This window comes from Crocodylus siamensis, chromosome 12 (assembly GCF_052110815.1).
Source record: "Crocodylus siamensis isolate JL-2025a chromosome 12, ASM5211081v1, whole genome shotgun sequence".
In the NCBI taxonomy this organism is placed as follows: Eukaryota; Metazoa; Chordata; order Crocodylia; family Crocodylidae; genus Crocodylus; species Crocodylus siamensis.
The window spans coordinates 6,179,568-6,193,252 of NC_143406.1; the positions used below are offsets into that span (position 1 = coordinate 6,179,568).

Sequence of the window (13,685 nt, forward strand, 5' to 3'; positions counted from 1 at the left end):
AGGAGAGAAAACCAGCAGAGAGAATCTCTGCTTTTCTATGAAATGCATAGACTGTTATTGTCTCTGGCCTCCCTGCAAAGCCAGTGTGGAAGGGGACTCTCCTAACCTACCTACATAGGTGACAGACAACCACAATCCAGACCCCCGTGTCTGTATTAACACCAGGCTCAGGTCATTCCATCCTCAGGTCCACTGCACTGAGCTGACTCTTAAGACAAAGGGGAACCACACACAGCAATTTACAGAAGAATCTAACCTTCCTCACAAAGGGATTTGGACTATGCCATCCTCCTAATTTCAGCACTGATCTGAAGATGTAATGACTACATGCATGCTAAATACCATTCTCATGAAATTCATTTCCTCTAACTCCTGCCCGGCTGGTAAGTTCCTGTCTGCTTAAGACCTCGTGATCTACTGTTATTCAGGAACTTTGCCACATTACATTGCCTTTACCAGCCACATTTTACTCAGCTGCCTTCTCCAATTCAGGTTGTCAAGCAGATGATTATAAACAGGAACTAAGACCTATAGGTAACATTGTCTACGCACTTAAAACCACAGTGAAGTCACTCAGCATTGACATGAGAACCTGTTGTTAGGTTAAGAGATGCAGGTGGCTCATGAGCAGAATCTGCTGCAAGAAGAGCAAATGCAGAGTTTTATTCAAAATACATTGTCCAGAATTTGAAGAACAAAGTTAGCTGGGACTAAATCTACCTCTCAAGTGGTAGCAAAGCTCTCTGAAATCAATGATAATTATTTCAATTGACATAAGATCAGAATATGAACTCTTCCAAGTCACTTTTCTGCAAACTGTGCTCCAAGATTATGGGTCCATTGGACAAACTGTTCATCTGCCTGGGTAAAATTTTCCCACTGGATGACAGGGCTGTGACAAGGCCCATAATTTACTTAAGTAAAGTCACGTTCTGGTCCTGTGCAGAGGGGTGATTTTCAACCCAGAAGCAAGAAGCTTTGCATGTTCACATTCCACTGATTTAAAAACCACAATTTTCCCTGTAGCACTCTTCCATCTCCCCCCACCCTCAGAAAAGATCCAAAAATAAAAACTCTGTAGTTCTGCCTTATGGGTATGGATTTTCTTTTTAGGATACTGCCACCCATCAACATATCTAAATACAAATTCCCTGAATAAACTGAGAAAGCAGAGGATTTTATAGTGTATTTATAAAGTGTAAAAACAACATTGTGGTAACTAAACATATCAGGCCCACACAAATTCTTGAAGAACCAGGGCCAGACACAGATCTCTGTCACCCATGTTAAGTGCAAGTAAGCTCGACTGGAGTTTTTCTGAATTTCCATTGCCATAAAGATGAGAATATGGTCAACAACACTCCGTAAACCCTATAATCCTGCTTTTCTTCACTAATCCTAGTTCACACCGCCAAACCGAAATTTAGTCTACACCAAATCCAGAGATTGATGCTTGTGAGGGCTGAATCATCAGTAGGTTTCTGCTTTGTAACAGACAGCTATTTTTAATTTATTTTTGTTCCGTCTTTAAATGCAATGCTTCAGCAATATGGTGAAGGTGAGATTTTAGTCATATATGCTGTTGTTCATTATCTATAACCTTGCACCATGACTCGTGATGAACCAAAACAAACTGGAAACTGGAGGCTCCTTTAAACATATAAAAATAAAGTACATACAAGGATGTGCAAACACATCAGGTTAATGTGATGTGTTATGTTAAATTTCTCATAACTGTGATTAAGAGATGCTATGAACTGGCATTCTTTTTCTCTTTATTCTGTCACCAAAACTTCAGCTGCTCACTGACAAAGCATATCTTTCCACCCAATTATACAACATTCAGTTGCAATCAAAACATTGATCTAAATCTAACTTTCCCACTTACTGATATATATGAGAATTAAGCCTGTGGTTTAAATCAGTTTAAATCATCCATTTCATTTTTCAGTTGTACTTTTTAGTTATTTTCCTAAAGATAGGTTGATTCTCGTAGGTTGATAATCAAAGAATGCCGATTTTTAACTAAAGCTATCACCTTCAGTATGAAGTCTCCTTCTTTTTGCTAATCACACAAATACCACTTATCTAGATACATTTATGTAAGCAATTATAAAATGTAACATACATTTTACTGAGATTCTTAATGTTTACATTTTTATTGTTAGAAAATGATGAATAATATGTTCTAAGTGATGATTAATTTTTTACTTGCAATTTGCATCAAGCTCTGTTTTGATGGAAAGTGGAATTGGATTAAGAAAGCACAAAATCAGCGTTTAAATTTTTTCTCAGTTAAAACTATGTTGTATGTGCTGGATACCTACAGAAAAAGTAACTGTTGCAAAATATGTTTTGCATGTTAAATTCAAGGATTACCAAGTTCTTCAAGGTTTCAGAACTACAAAATCCTGTCCTCTCATGTCATGCTTTTTATTCATAGCTTGGAATAGAAAACAGAGGCTTTCCCGATTTTTTCAACTCATAATCAGTTTCTCAACTTCAAAAGAAACAGTCATTGAGGAACTTAAACTAGCTGACTATGCTATACTGAACAAAATATTCTCTCTGCAGAAGGAGTTTACTGCTGTCAAATGCTGGCTGAACATTTAACCAACCTCTGGTTCCAGAAGCGTCACAAATTACTTCCACCAGGATGTCATTTCAAGAATTTCGCTTTCTTTAAAACTAAAGTAATAATTAAGACATGAGTATTTGATTTTTTTAATGAGTTTAGATTATAGTAACAGTATGCATTCATATAGGTTGTCATAAATGTAAATTGTAAATAAGTTGCCTATATAAAATTAAAGTGTGTATTTAATTTACATTTAAAAATCCCATTACAAATAAAAGTTAATTGAAATAAAATATCTGGCACTTTTTAAGTTTGATTTTGTTATCTGTGTTGGCTTCACTAAATATTATTTAATATTTTACACTAATGAAGTGCCTGAGGGCCAAAATCAACATCTGGGACCCAAGCAACAGGCCTCTGTCCAAATATATACAAGTGAGACATGGTCCAAAAATCCTAAAAGTCTAACTCCGGGTCTTGGGAGCACACATATATATAGTCACCATTTTATGAGAGGGGAGGGAAAAGAGAATATTAAGACAAGCAGATAACAGGCTTGAGGGGCACAATGAAGCTGATAAAAAAATAGCCAGGGAATGGGCAGGAGAATTGGTTCCAGTGGAGAGACCAGGAGTACAGGGGTAGCCACGTTAAGCTTAAATGGATGGTGACACATCTAAGAAACAAGTTGAGATGCAGTATGGGATGGATGGGGACAAGGAATGGAGAAGCTGCGAATCATCTCACAGCATAAAGATAGCAGACCAAACCATGTGTGAGAGATCACCCAGAAAGAGGGCACAGAGAGATGAGATATTATTGGTATAAAAAGGGAAAATATCCACAAAGTCTTTTTTCAACATAACATTTAGGGAATTCAGAATTCCCCAGCTCTGAACAGCTGGCACATTTTACTCTATACGGTCATATAAGACTATAGGGAGATTTTCTCCCTTTATGTTTCTGATATATATTTACATCTGCAAATCCAAATGATTATAGTTTGTGAGACTCACACCCAGCCTGTTAATCCCTATGTTTTGCCCAGCTAGTTTCATTTACATTCTGTATTGCAAAACCATGATCTTTCTGAATAACACTGCACTCCATAAAAAGTCACAGGAACAAAAAAGTAACAGAAGAAAAGCGAAGCCAAAACCAAACTCCAGATCCAAACGCTTCCATCTGACTGGAAGTTGGATCTGAATTCTGCAGGTGCTTCTTAACCAATCTTTCATCCTGATTTTTGGGGGTAACCGGAGGTTAACTTCACACCTGGCAACATGGGACCATTGCTAGAGAGGCCAGGTAACAGCATGGCACTCTCATCAATCCCCGTGTCTGCCAGAAGGAAAAATGCCTTCAGGCCACACAAATCTACACCGTTCAAGTGATGCTTGGCCAGTATTTTGAAAACACATTTTTCCTGGGATGGTTTTACCTTCCTCACCAGTGGCTGTTGGGTTCCCAAGGCACTGTGGCAGCTACAGACAAACACACACACATGCAACACAACTGCTGTCACTTATGCGCTGAAACCCATTGGACACTATTTGTCCAGCCCAGCACCAGGCAAAACCTCACTCAGGAACCACCAGAACTTGCTGAATGGATGCAAAAGAGAGAAATCGGAGCCCTCCTGTCTGCACATGCAGACTGCATAGAGGAGCGTTAGAAGTGGAATATATTTAACCCCATGACAGCCTAAACCACCAAATATCCTGAGTGACTGAAATGGCAAGAATTACACCCAGTTCCTGTGGGTAACATGCACACTTGAACCAGATCAAAATCTTGAAAGCAACCCTGGTTGAATGAGAAAAACAAGTAAAACTGTGTCACTTCTAATAACCATTTTTCTTCCCTGCTTCCTTCGCTACAACCAGCAGATATGAGGCCAAGCTTTCCTCAGGCTAACTTTAAGTTTGGTTTGAAGCTGTCATTTGCTTGCACAAGCAAGCATGAATTTTCTTTTCCAGTCTTTCCCCCTCTCCCTCCTCCCCCGCTTCATTGCAGCAAGAAAACCTAACCTTTTTAGACTTAGCTCACCCCCACCCTTACATTTCAGCTACCCTCATAAAAAAAGACAAGGTGTCCAGCAAAAAATAAAGTCAAGGTATCCAACAGAAAATAAAGACAAGGTGTCAAAGCTCTAGGCCTGCCAACCTTCACTGCGCCTCTCCTCTCAGCTCAGCCCCCTGCCAGCAAGAACCACTCAGTGCATCAAAGCCTCTTGGGTAAGAGGCCCCAGGGATGCAAACTGTAGCCACAGGCAAAAGGGATCCCAACTGGTGGCAGGGGTGATCTCTTTTATTAGATCAATTAGATATTTGCACACACAGAAATAGGATTTTGTATGTGTGTGCGCAAATATCTAGTTGGTCTAGTTCTGACTTTTTTGCAAATATGTAGTTGGTCTAGTTCTGATTCCAGGGTATTCAGGGGATCTTTCCCAGTGCCAAAGGGAGATGGTTTCAGTAGTGGCTTTAGGGGCAAGCCAGGTGACCACCAGTTTAGGGGACCCCAAGTTTATTTATTTATTTTTGGGGGGGAGCTTACACTTGACTGCTTATCTCATAAATGTCATAGACTTCAGGGCTGGAGGGGCCTCAGAAGACCATCGAGGCCAGGGCCCTGCCCCCGGGGCCGGAAGTCATCTAGGCTCGACACAAGCATCCAACCTTTGTTAAAAGTGCCCAGAGTAGGTGCCCGCACCACCCCCGGCGGGGTCTGTTCCAGGCTTTGGGGGCGCCGACAGCCTGAAACCGTCGGGGGGGGGGTGACCTCATCATCCCTTGGCGCACTCTGGTGAACGGGCGTTCCCCTACAACTTGGTGTACACCCCACAGATACACATACATATAAAATACACACACACATCCCCCTGCCCCCGCACCCCCGGACTATTAATCAGAGGCGCGCTGCAGCCGTGCGGGGTCGGTCCGTCTCGCTCTCCCCGGCCCCGCACGACCCCGGCCCCCCCGCGCTGGTTCCTCCGCAATGCCCGCGAGGCGCCGACAGAGCCGGGCCCGTGCCCGTGGCCGTGCCCCCGCGGGCCGGGCCGGACCCACCTGCTCCGCCAGGCGCAGCAGCGCGGCCAGCAGCATCCAGCGCGGCCCCATGGCTCGAGTGCGACGAGGCGGCGGCGGGCGGGCCGGCCGGCGGGCGGGCGGGCGAGGCGAGGCGAGGCGGGGCCCGGCGCGGGCTGGGGCCGCCCCCCGCGGCACGCAGCTTTTCCTGTCAGCGGCCCGGGCACCCTGCGGGCGGGCAGTCAACTCCACTCAGGAACCACGGGGCCAAACCAAACCCTCCTGCAGACACGGCCTAGGACAAAGCGGGCTTCAGTGTGGTGAATATAACGCTCGTCATTCTCACCATCTCTGAGGAAAGTTGCCCTCCCCCCCGCGGCCTAGAGACTGCACCGCTCTCAGGTGTCGCGGCTGCAGCGAGGGGGCCCGCTCGGGATCTGCGTGGAGCCGCTGGTGAGGAAGGTGACAAGCGTGTTTCCCAAGCCGAGTGGCTTGAGGGTGGCCATCATCATTGCACATGCACGCCCTGAGGTTGGCAAAAAGCGCCGCCAGCGCTTGCCACCCTGCCCCCGGTGACACCGCCAGCGGCATCTGCAGGCCGTCCCTGATCGACACTGCCGGCGACGTCTGCGGGCAGTCACCGACCACTGGTCAGCGCTTGCCAACAGCTCTGCGGCTGCCTGCGGGAGCTCACCGCTTGCCACTGCGCTCCCACCGCCGACACCGCCTGTGGGGACACGCAGCGTTCATGGCCATCATAGGGGACAACCTGGTTTTCTGCTACTCTGTCCTCTATTGATACGAAGCCCGACGCCTTGACGTCCTCTGTTTTTCTCTCGAGGACATCAAGGCATCAGTTTCGTATCGATAGAGGACAGAGTAGCAGAAAAACGGACTGTCCTCTAGGATGGCCGCCCTGTGCGGCTTCCAGGCCTCTCTGCCTGCCAACCGACGTGAGCACAGCTGAGATGGCCAAGCCTGAGTCTTGAGAGTCTCTCGAAGCCAGAGGCATTGCTCGTTGCGCCTCTTTAGACACTGGCTTTGCAGCTCGCTGGCTCTCCTTACAGCCGGAGAGCTGGTTGTTGTTATTTTTTTGGGCATGCGCTTTACTTTGCATGGGTGGTTCCTTGCATTTATTGCACGATTGGCCACTGAACTGCATAATGCATGTAATGTGTAGCAGGGGCCTCTGACAGTCCAGCACCTTTTAGTCAGTCTTTTGTACCACTGTGTCGTGCACCAGGCATATTCTCTTAAACCCCTTGTAGGGAAGGGGAGCTGCTTTTTTTTTTTTTTTTTTAAACATTTTATTAGAAAACAGGCAATATCAAACAGATTTAAAAAGGACCCCACCTGAGGCCTCACAAGGGGAATACAACTACAATTTGAAGAAATTACATAATACTCACATGATAAACAACGTCTCACTCTAGCAGACTCCACTCGCCATGAAAAATATCTAATAAGGAAAACGTGCCACTGGTTGTATGCAGCTGTTCAGACCGCTGTATAGTCCTGTGGGAGTAGGTAAGGCAGAAACTGCACAGCTTAATTCCAGTGTAAGCCCATCTTTTATGGAGGGGATATTTGATATTTATCAACCCCTTTACACATGACATGCCCATTGATTTCTGTGAGCAACCTACTTTCAGGGGCCTTATGGAAAATTGGTTCCAGCCTATCCTTCCAGGATGGGATTTTAAGGGCATTCACCATTGCTTAAATTCTGGTCCTAGTGAAAAAACAAACACATGCTAAGCCAAACTTTCAGCAATGAGAATACCTAGTTTTTAATGCCTTCAAGACTGTTAAGGGTGACTTGCTTAGATTTCTTGGGCCTAACACATGGTTCACTTCAGGCAGTGTAAATACTCTCAGAAATTTCCCTGAATTTTCCTTACCCTCTTTCGTCCCTCTCCTTCCCACCCTAATTAAAGAAATACCAGAACTGCACAAGCAACCAGCAGGAAGAGGCTAATCTTATCTCATTCATTTAAAAAAAAAAACTGCAAAAATTATAAGTTTAATGTAGAAAAATTCCAAGTTAAGTGGTTCTTGTCTAAATTGGCCTGATATTTTTCTCAGCTATTTGAAAAGAGATTATAGTATCTGGGATTTAAGCTGTAGTATCTAGAATGCTTCCTTTATAGTAAGGACAGTTTTTAAAGTACATGAAGTCTCTTGGTTAACTTTGACTGTCTTTGCTTTCTTTGAAAAGTTCACATTTCCATTCCATGCCTGCCTTGTTTCACTGAAGCCTCAACACCAGTATGATGTTTGTACTGATTGAGACCTCTTCGTACTCTGTAGACAAGCAGTGCTGTAAATAGGAACTATGCTACCTGCTGCCAAGTAAAACTACTTTCTTGCATTTTATGTTGCTCTTCTCTTTGGAAGGGAAGAGTTATTGGTTTTTCTGTTCTTGTTATGGTTATTTCAAAACACTTGCACTGTTAGCAAGTGATTTTCCAAAGTTTCATTAGTGTCCTTCCCCTTAAAAGTCGCACCACACTTAAAGTTTTTGAGGTTTTCTTAATTGCAAAACTTACCATCAATGGTTTTGTAACCACCAACATAATTAGCAGACAAACTAGGCATAATTCTTCTGGAGAGCTGTTTTATTTACTCTTTCTCTCTCTCTCTCTGTCCCTCTGTGTGTGTGTATATATATATATATATTTATATAGCAGTGCTGTAAATAAGAACTATGCTATATATTGAGAGAGAGACAAATATTAGACAAAAGATAGAATTCTATTAGTATAGAAAATCCTTGAACAATCACAGTCACATGAGCAATGTTACTCATAGGCAAGGTGGACATTTGGGGTTTTTGTTTTTTGTAAGTCTAAGACCACTGTTTTCCAGAGCTCAGGGGAGGTTCTGGAGAAATAATGTAACCCCCCAGGGTGGAAGTGAAGAAAGTGGGTGTAATATTGTCCTGTCGTAGTTTTACTTCCTCCTAATGACTCACTTTGACATTTGGTGAGCTGACCTTATGCTGCATAGTATCTTGCAGTTCTAGTACAGTTATTTTGTGCTTTCTTTACTTCTAATATCTACAGGCAAGATGGTTCAGAGAGCTGAGAAAAGAGGTCATCTCATCTAATTCCCCTAAAAAGAAGGGGCAGGGGTAGTATCTGAACAAAAGTAGTATAATCGGCATACATGCACAAGAATTCACTACTTGCTCTCCAGAAGCAGTCTCATTGTAAATGATTCAATGTTCAGTAAGCTTCAGAGAGAAGTAACGAGAGTCCACAAAGGAAGCACCAGGGGATCCACTGAAGCTTGAACTACTTTCCATAAGATCTTCAGTCCTTTCTACTTGGGTAGTTAGAGCAGAAGGTTAGATTCAAGATACCGGGATCCTCCTGATTGTTTTTCTTTACTGGATGTTTGTGGGTCACCATCTCTACCCATTTTCTCAAACGGAATAATGGGATATTCATTCTTTTCACCCTTTTAAGGTGTGAGGGAGCGGCGGCTAGGGGCGGCCGTGAGCCCCCTAGCGCCCCCTACCGTCACGTTAGGGTGACGTAGCACCCTCAGAATCTCGCCCGCCACGACTTTGATAGTTAAATATATAATGTGGAGGCTGCCAGTTCCCTAGTGGACGGTATTGGTGTCCTGTCCCTAGTCCAGAATGGGGTTTCAATATGCATCCCGCCTTAAGGGCAATGCGTGCCTCCAAACCTCCCCTTCAGCACGCCCCAAGCCTCGCAGCTGTTCTGGGGGACGTTTGTATGGTCCCTCGCCCCTCGGGTGCCCTTGTTCTCTCTCCCGGGCCCCGGGGCTCCTCGCCCACCTGGCGCCTCCTTGGGTCGGGGCCCCTGTCTCTAGCCCGTTCCCTGGGCCTGTCACGCTGGCGCCCAGCTACTCGCTGGCGCCTCCTGGGTCCGGCTCGCTAGCACCGCTTGATACCGGCGCCCCCTGGGCCGGGTTCTAGCCGGCGCCTGGCTAATCGCCGGCTCCGCCTTGGGTCTGGAGCGCTCTCGCCGCCCTAGCCTCGGCGCCCTTGGGCCGGCTCGCTCTCGCCGCCCTAGCCTCGGCTCTATCGCCGCCCTAGACTCGGCGCCCTTGGGCCGGCTCGCTCTCGCCGCCCTAGTCTCGGCGCCCTTGGGCCGGCTCGCTATCACTGGCTATTCTGCCCCTCTCTGGGCCTCACCCTTCTGGGGCCTCTACTGCGCTCTCTGCGCTTTGCTCCTTGGGCTTCGACTCTGCCCCGCGCTGGGGCCTTGCCCGTCTGGGGCCTCTACCGCGCTCTCTGCGCTTCCCCCCTCTGAGGCCTTGCCCTCGCTAGGGCCGACACCGCGCACCTCGCGCCCTGTCCCTGCCCGTTCCGGGCCTTGCCCTCGCTAGGGCCGACACCGCGCGTCTCACGCTAGGGGCACAGGCGCTCACCGCCGTGCCTGTCCCCTTGACCCTTCGCTGGGTCCGTTTGCCGACTGGGCAAACACCGCCCTTATGGGCTGGGGTCTGTAACCCCGCACACCGCGCCTCCCTGGCGCAATATGGTGCCCTGCAGCACCAACAATAGTGCCCCTGGCACTGTGCCCCAACTGGGCACTGGGAACCCCCAAGCTGTTGGGGAGCTCCCTTGAGGCCTCCTCGCTCCCCTACAGCCTCACCCGGTCCTCCGGAGTAAACTGTAACTCAAACTCCAGCCATCTGGCTGTAACATAAACAGAGGCTCCACACGCCTAACAATAACTCTTAGTCCTACCTCCCGTCAGGGTGATCTTGTTCCCTGCATCATCGCAGCCAGTTAGTGTGGTAAGGTTGCGACCACCAACTCAGGCCACTCAGCTCGAGCCGCAGAGCTCCTGCTTATAAAGGCCTGGCCCTGCCCCCTTCCGGCCATGTGACCCACCTGGTTGCTCCGGCAACCAGGCACCTGAACTGCCTGGGTGGTTGACAGCTCTGCCAATCACCCTCACACTCACGGGGCACCTATGTGACTCCGTGACATAAGGCTACCAGTATTCTAACGTTTGTGCCATGGGAATCTTGGCTGAAAGGCACTGAAGACATCCCATTTTGATTGCTGAATTTTGCCCCAAGTAGAAACTACAGAGCAGGTAACACTTTTTTATTTTTTGATTAAGGGATACACTTCACCAACTTGCTTATTTTTCCATCAACTTGTGCAAAGGCAAGCTTCAAATCTTGCACAATTTGGTAAAACTAGTAAGTTACAAAACTGGAGGCCTTAAGCAACAACAGACTGAAAAATTAAATGATCATGAACAGTTCTTCCTAAAACAAGCAAAGCCAGATTATATGGCAGGAAGCAAAACTACCTTGCTTGACTGATTTCTCAAAATCCTTGTTTTCTTTAGGAAGTCAGTTTATCTTTTGTTTTTCTCACATGACTATATTCACATTGGCCATGAGGCATCTTGGCCTCAACGTGGAGCATTAATTTTGTCCATATTCTGTGCAACATCTAACTTTTCAAAGCTCTTCGGCTTTTCATTGCAAGAGACCTTTATGTAGCAAGAGTCCCAACCAGTCAAAAGCCATTACTTGAGGCCTCCAAAGAATCTAGGGACCGACATGAATAGGAAGTTTTATTCCCCCTCCCGCACATTTCCGATCCTAAAGGGCATTCTTAGATTGATGTTTCTAAGCTTTTCTCCAGAACAATGTTTGAAAGAGTTAGTTGGGGGGAAAAATTAAAAACTAAGTATCTTACCACGTTAATGCAGGATTTTGGCGCTTTAGATTTGGAGATAGGTCTTGCCTCTTCTTCCCTTCCCTTACCCCACCCTGCTAAATGAGTCTCCCAAGTTCCTGACCACCACCTCCCCCCACCCACACACACTTTAGAGCATCTGAGATGGTGTCTGACTCCTCAGTGGGATCCCAGCTGATGGTAGAATGATCATCTCTGAAGATGTGACTTCAAGATGTGCTTTGTGGGACGTGCCCTCACAAATACAGCAGTAGGGTGATGGATTTCCTGTTCCTTCTTCTCCAAGAGAATCATGACATCCCTTTCTGGGAAATATTTTCTTGCACTCTGGATAGCACATTGCTGGATGTCCTTTCCCCTCTGTTTCTTACACCTCAGCAGCACATTCTTGTCCTAAAACAGCAGAAATATTCTCCTTACCCCACGTCTTACTCCCTCAACACTTCTGAAATGGGTCCTATGGTTAGTTTGCATGTCAAGTAAGGAAGCCAGTGGGAGTCAGTGCTGCGCATTACTCTCTGTCACTTCTGTCTCTAACCACAGAAGATTCTTTCTGAGACAGTGCTGCTTAGATCCCACACTGAAATCCCCCACAATTCAGAAGTTACTGTATCAGGACCTTCTCTTGCTTAAATGGTCAAGCAGGCAGGTAGTGCTGTCCTGTGGATTGGGTCCCCCTAATTATGAATAGTTTCTTTGGGTGGCCCCTTTCACTTTGGGACCCAAGCACTGAACAGGTAACCCCAGTGAGTGACCAATCAGGTAAGGAAGGATCATATGCAAGTGACCAGAACACACGCACGTGCTTCTGGACCACTGTCACAGGGTCACTGGTCCCATAAAGTACGGTCAGCTCCTTGGTGACAGTGCAGGTGCTCCTAGCTGGAGCAGACTAGGGGATGAGAAGAAATACAGTGAGAAAGGAAAAGCAGAAAGCCCAGCTAGATGTCTCCAGGAGTTCCCTGGAGAAGGTAGTTGAATGTAGCAAGGGATCCTTGGGACTTCCCTTGGAATAGAAGACCAGAAACAGCTAAAGCCAAAGGGAACAGTGTAAAGGTTGGCTTGCTGATTTCCCCACAATGGAGAGACCCAGGGCAGAGAGATTTGCCTGCAGCTTACCCTAGGCTGGATCACTAGAGCCAGGAAATCAGTTAAGGGCTCATCTACCAAATTCTTTAAGCTGGAGAGTTGGAGCCAGAACATGCCATGGAGAGATCCATCTTCTAGCCAGGCCAGGCCTGTGAGGAAACTATTCCCCAGTGGCAATTCAGGGGAGCATTTACTGGGAAGACAAAACACTTGCCTGACCGCTCCAGTGCCTAGGAGCCTGCAGGTGCCAAAGCTTTCTCCAGAGACCCAACTTAGGAATTGCATATGTTCGGAACCACCCCCCCTCACAGCAAAGTTGAATCTTGAGATGCCCGAACCTTGAAAAGGCCAATTCAAGATTCACAGACTGGGCAGAACAGCACCCAAGTCTCTGGAGAGGTCCAATCCAGTGGCTGTGCTCAGAACAGGTTTTAACCAAACTCAGTATCAAGTTCAGCACTTATGGCCTCTGTCATTCAAAGACAGCCAGTGACAGTATTGCTACCATCCTTCTGCCTCGTGACCTACCTGACAGAGCCCTTTTCATCCTGAGTGTATTCAAACTGACATATCCCACCTTCCAAGAGAGTTCCTGCCCTGGGCCAAGAGCACCTCCACCCCTTCTGGTGTAGCAGGGCCACCATAAAAAAGTAAAACAGAAGTCACAGAGGAAAGCAGGAGTCAGAGATTACAAGCAAGCAGGAGCCTGAAATTTAGCTCAGTGAGTTGGGCTCCCCTCTAAAACACAGAGCTTTGGGTGCCCATTCCTGTGTCCAGGGCCATTCATGCATTTTTGGCAGTGACTGCTGAATACAAAATGCATAAGCATGCCCAGGATCAAGGACTGGGACCCAGAGAGTTGTCTCTCCAAGGAACGTGCCCACCCCACTAGGGGAGTCAGGCTCCTTGAATAAAAAGAACAGCACCAAGGACAGGGCAGCCCTGGGTGGGAGCTGAGAATAAAACTCTGACCTGGCACCTCACTTACTATAGCCATAGCACTTAGTTTTTAGGAAGGAAGATTCAGGGGTGTTTGAAGGACTCAGACAAGATGCTTTGGGTTCTCAGACTGAAAGACGCTGGGCCTGCATTTTTGCAGAAGTCTTTCCTACTGGCTCCATCCCATTCATTTCAGGCATGTGACTGTGTGAATGACCTCTGGTCAAGGTTGCTCAAGTATTTCCCGCACGTTCACAGGGCCTGACCAGAGTTTGTATCGTAGCAGGCTACAAAAAATCTGCTCTAGCTGTGCACATCTCTTGCCATTTTGTACAAATCCCTGGTGGCTAGA

The 13,685-nt window shown here is 46.7% G+C and overlaps 1 protein-coding gene and 1 long non-coding RNA gene across 3 annotated transcripts in view; one reads left to right on the forward strand and one right to left on the reverse strand.

Annotated features, from left to right (window-relative positions):
- TNFRSF1B (TNF receptor superfamily member 1B) overlaps positions 1 to 6,264 on the reverse strand; it is a 28,758-nt gene extending 22,494 nt beyond the window's left edge. Inside the window, exon 1 of the mRNA XM_090023855.1 lies at positions 5,650 to 6,264. Coding sequence (XP_089879981.1) covers positions 5,650 to 5,700 — 51 coding nt within the window. The 5' untranslated portion in view covers positions 5,701 to 6,264. The remainder of the gene's footprint in view (positions 1 to 5,649) is intronic.
- Positions 1 to 13,685, forward strand: part of LOC149854526 (uncharacterized) — a 51,496-nt gene that overhangs the window by 23,745 nt on the left and 14,066 nt on the right. Inside the window, exon 4 of one of the 2 annotated variants that reach the window (XR_016438682.1) lies at positions 2,575 to 2,865. The exons of the other annotated variant lie outside the window; for it this stretch is intronic. This is a non-coding gene — a long non-coding RNA (uncharacterized LOC149854526). Of the gene's footprint in view, positions 1 to 2,574; positions 2,866 to 13,685 lie in introns of those variants that run through there. 2 annotated transcript variants of the gene reach the window in all.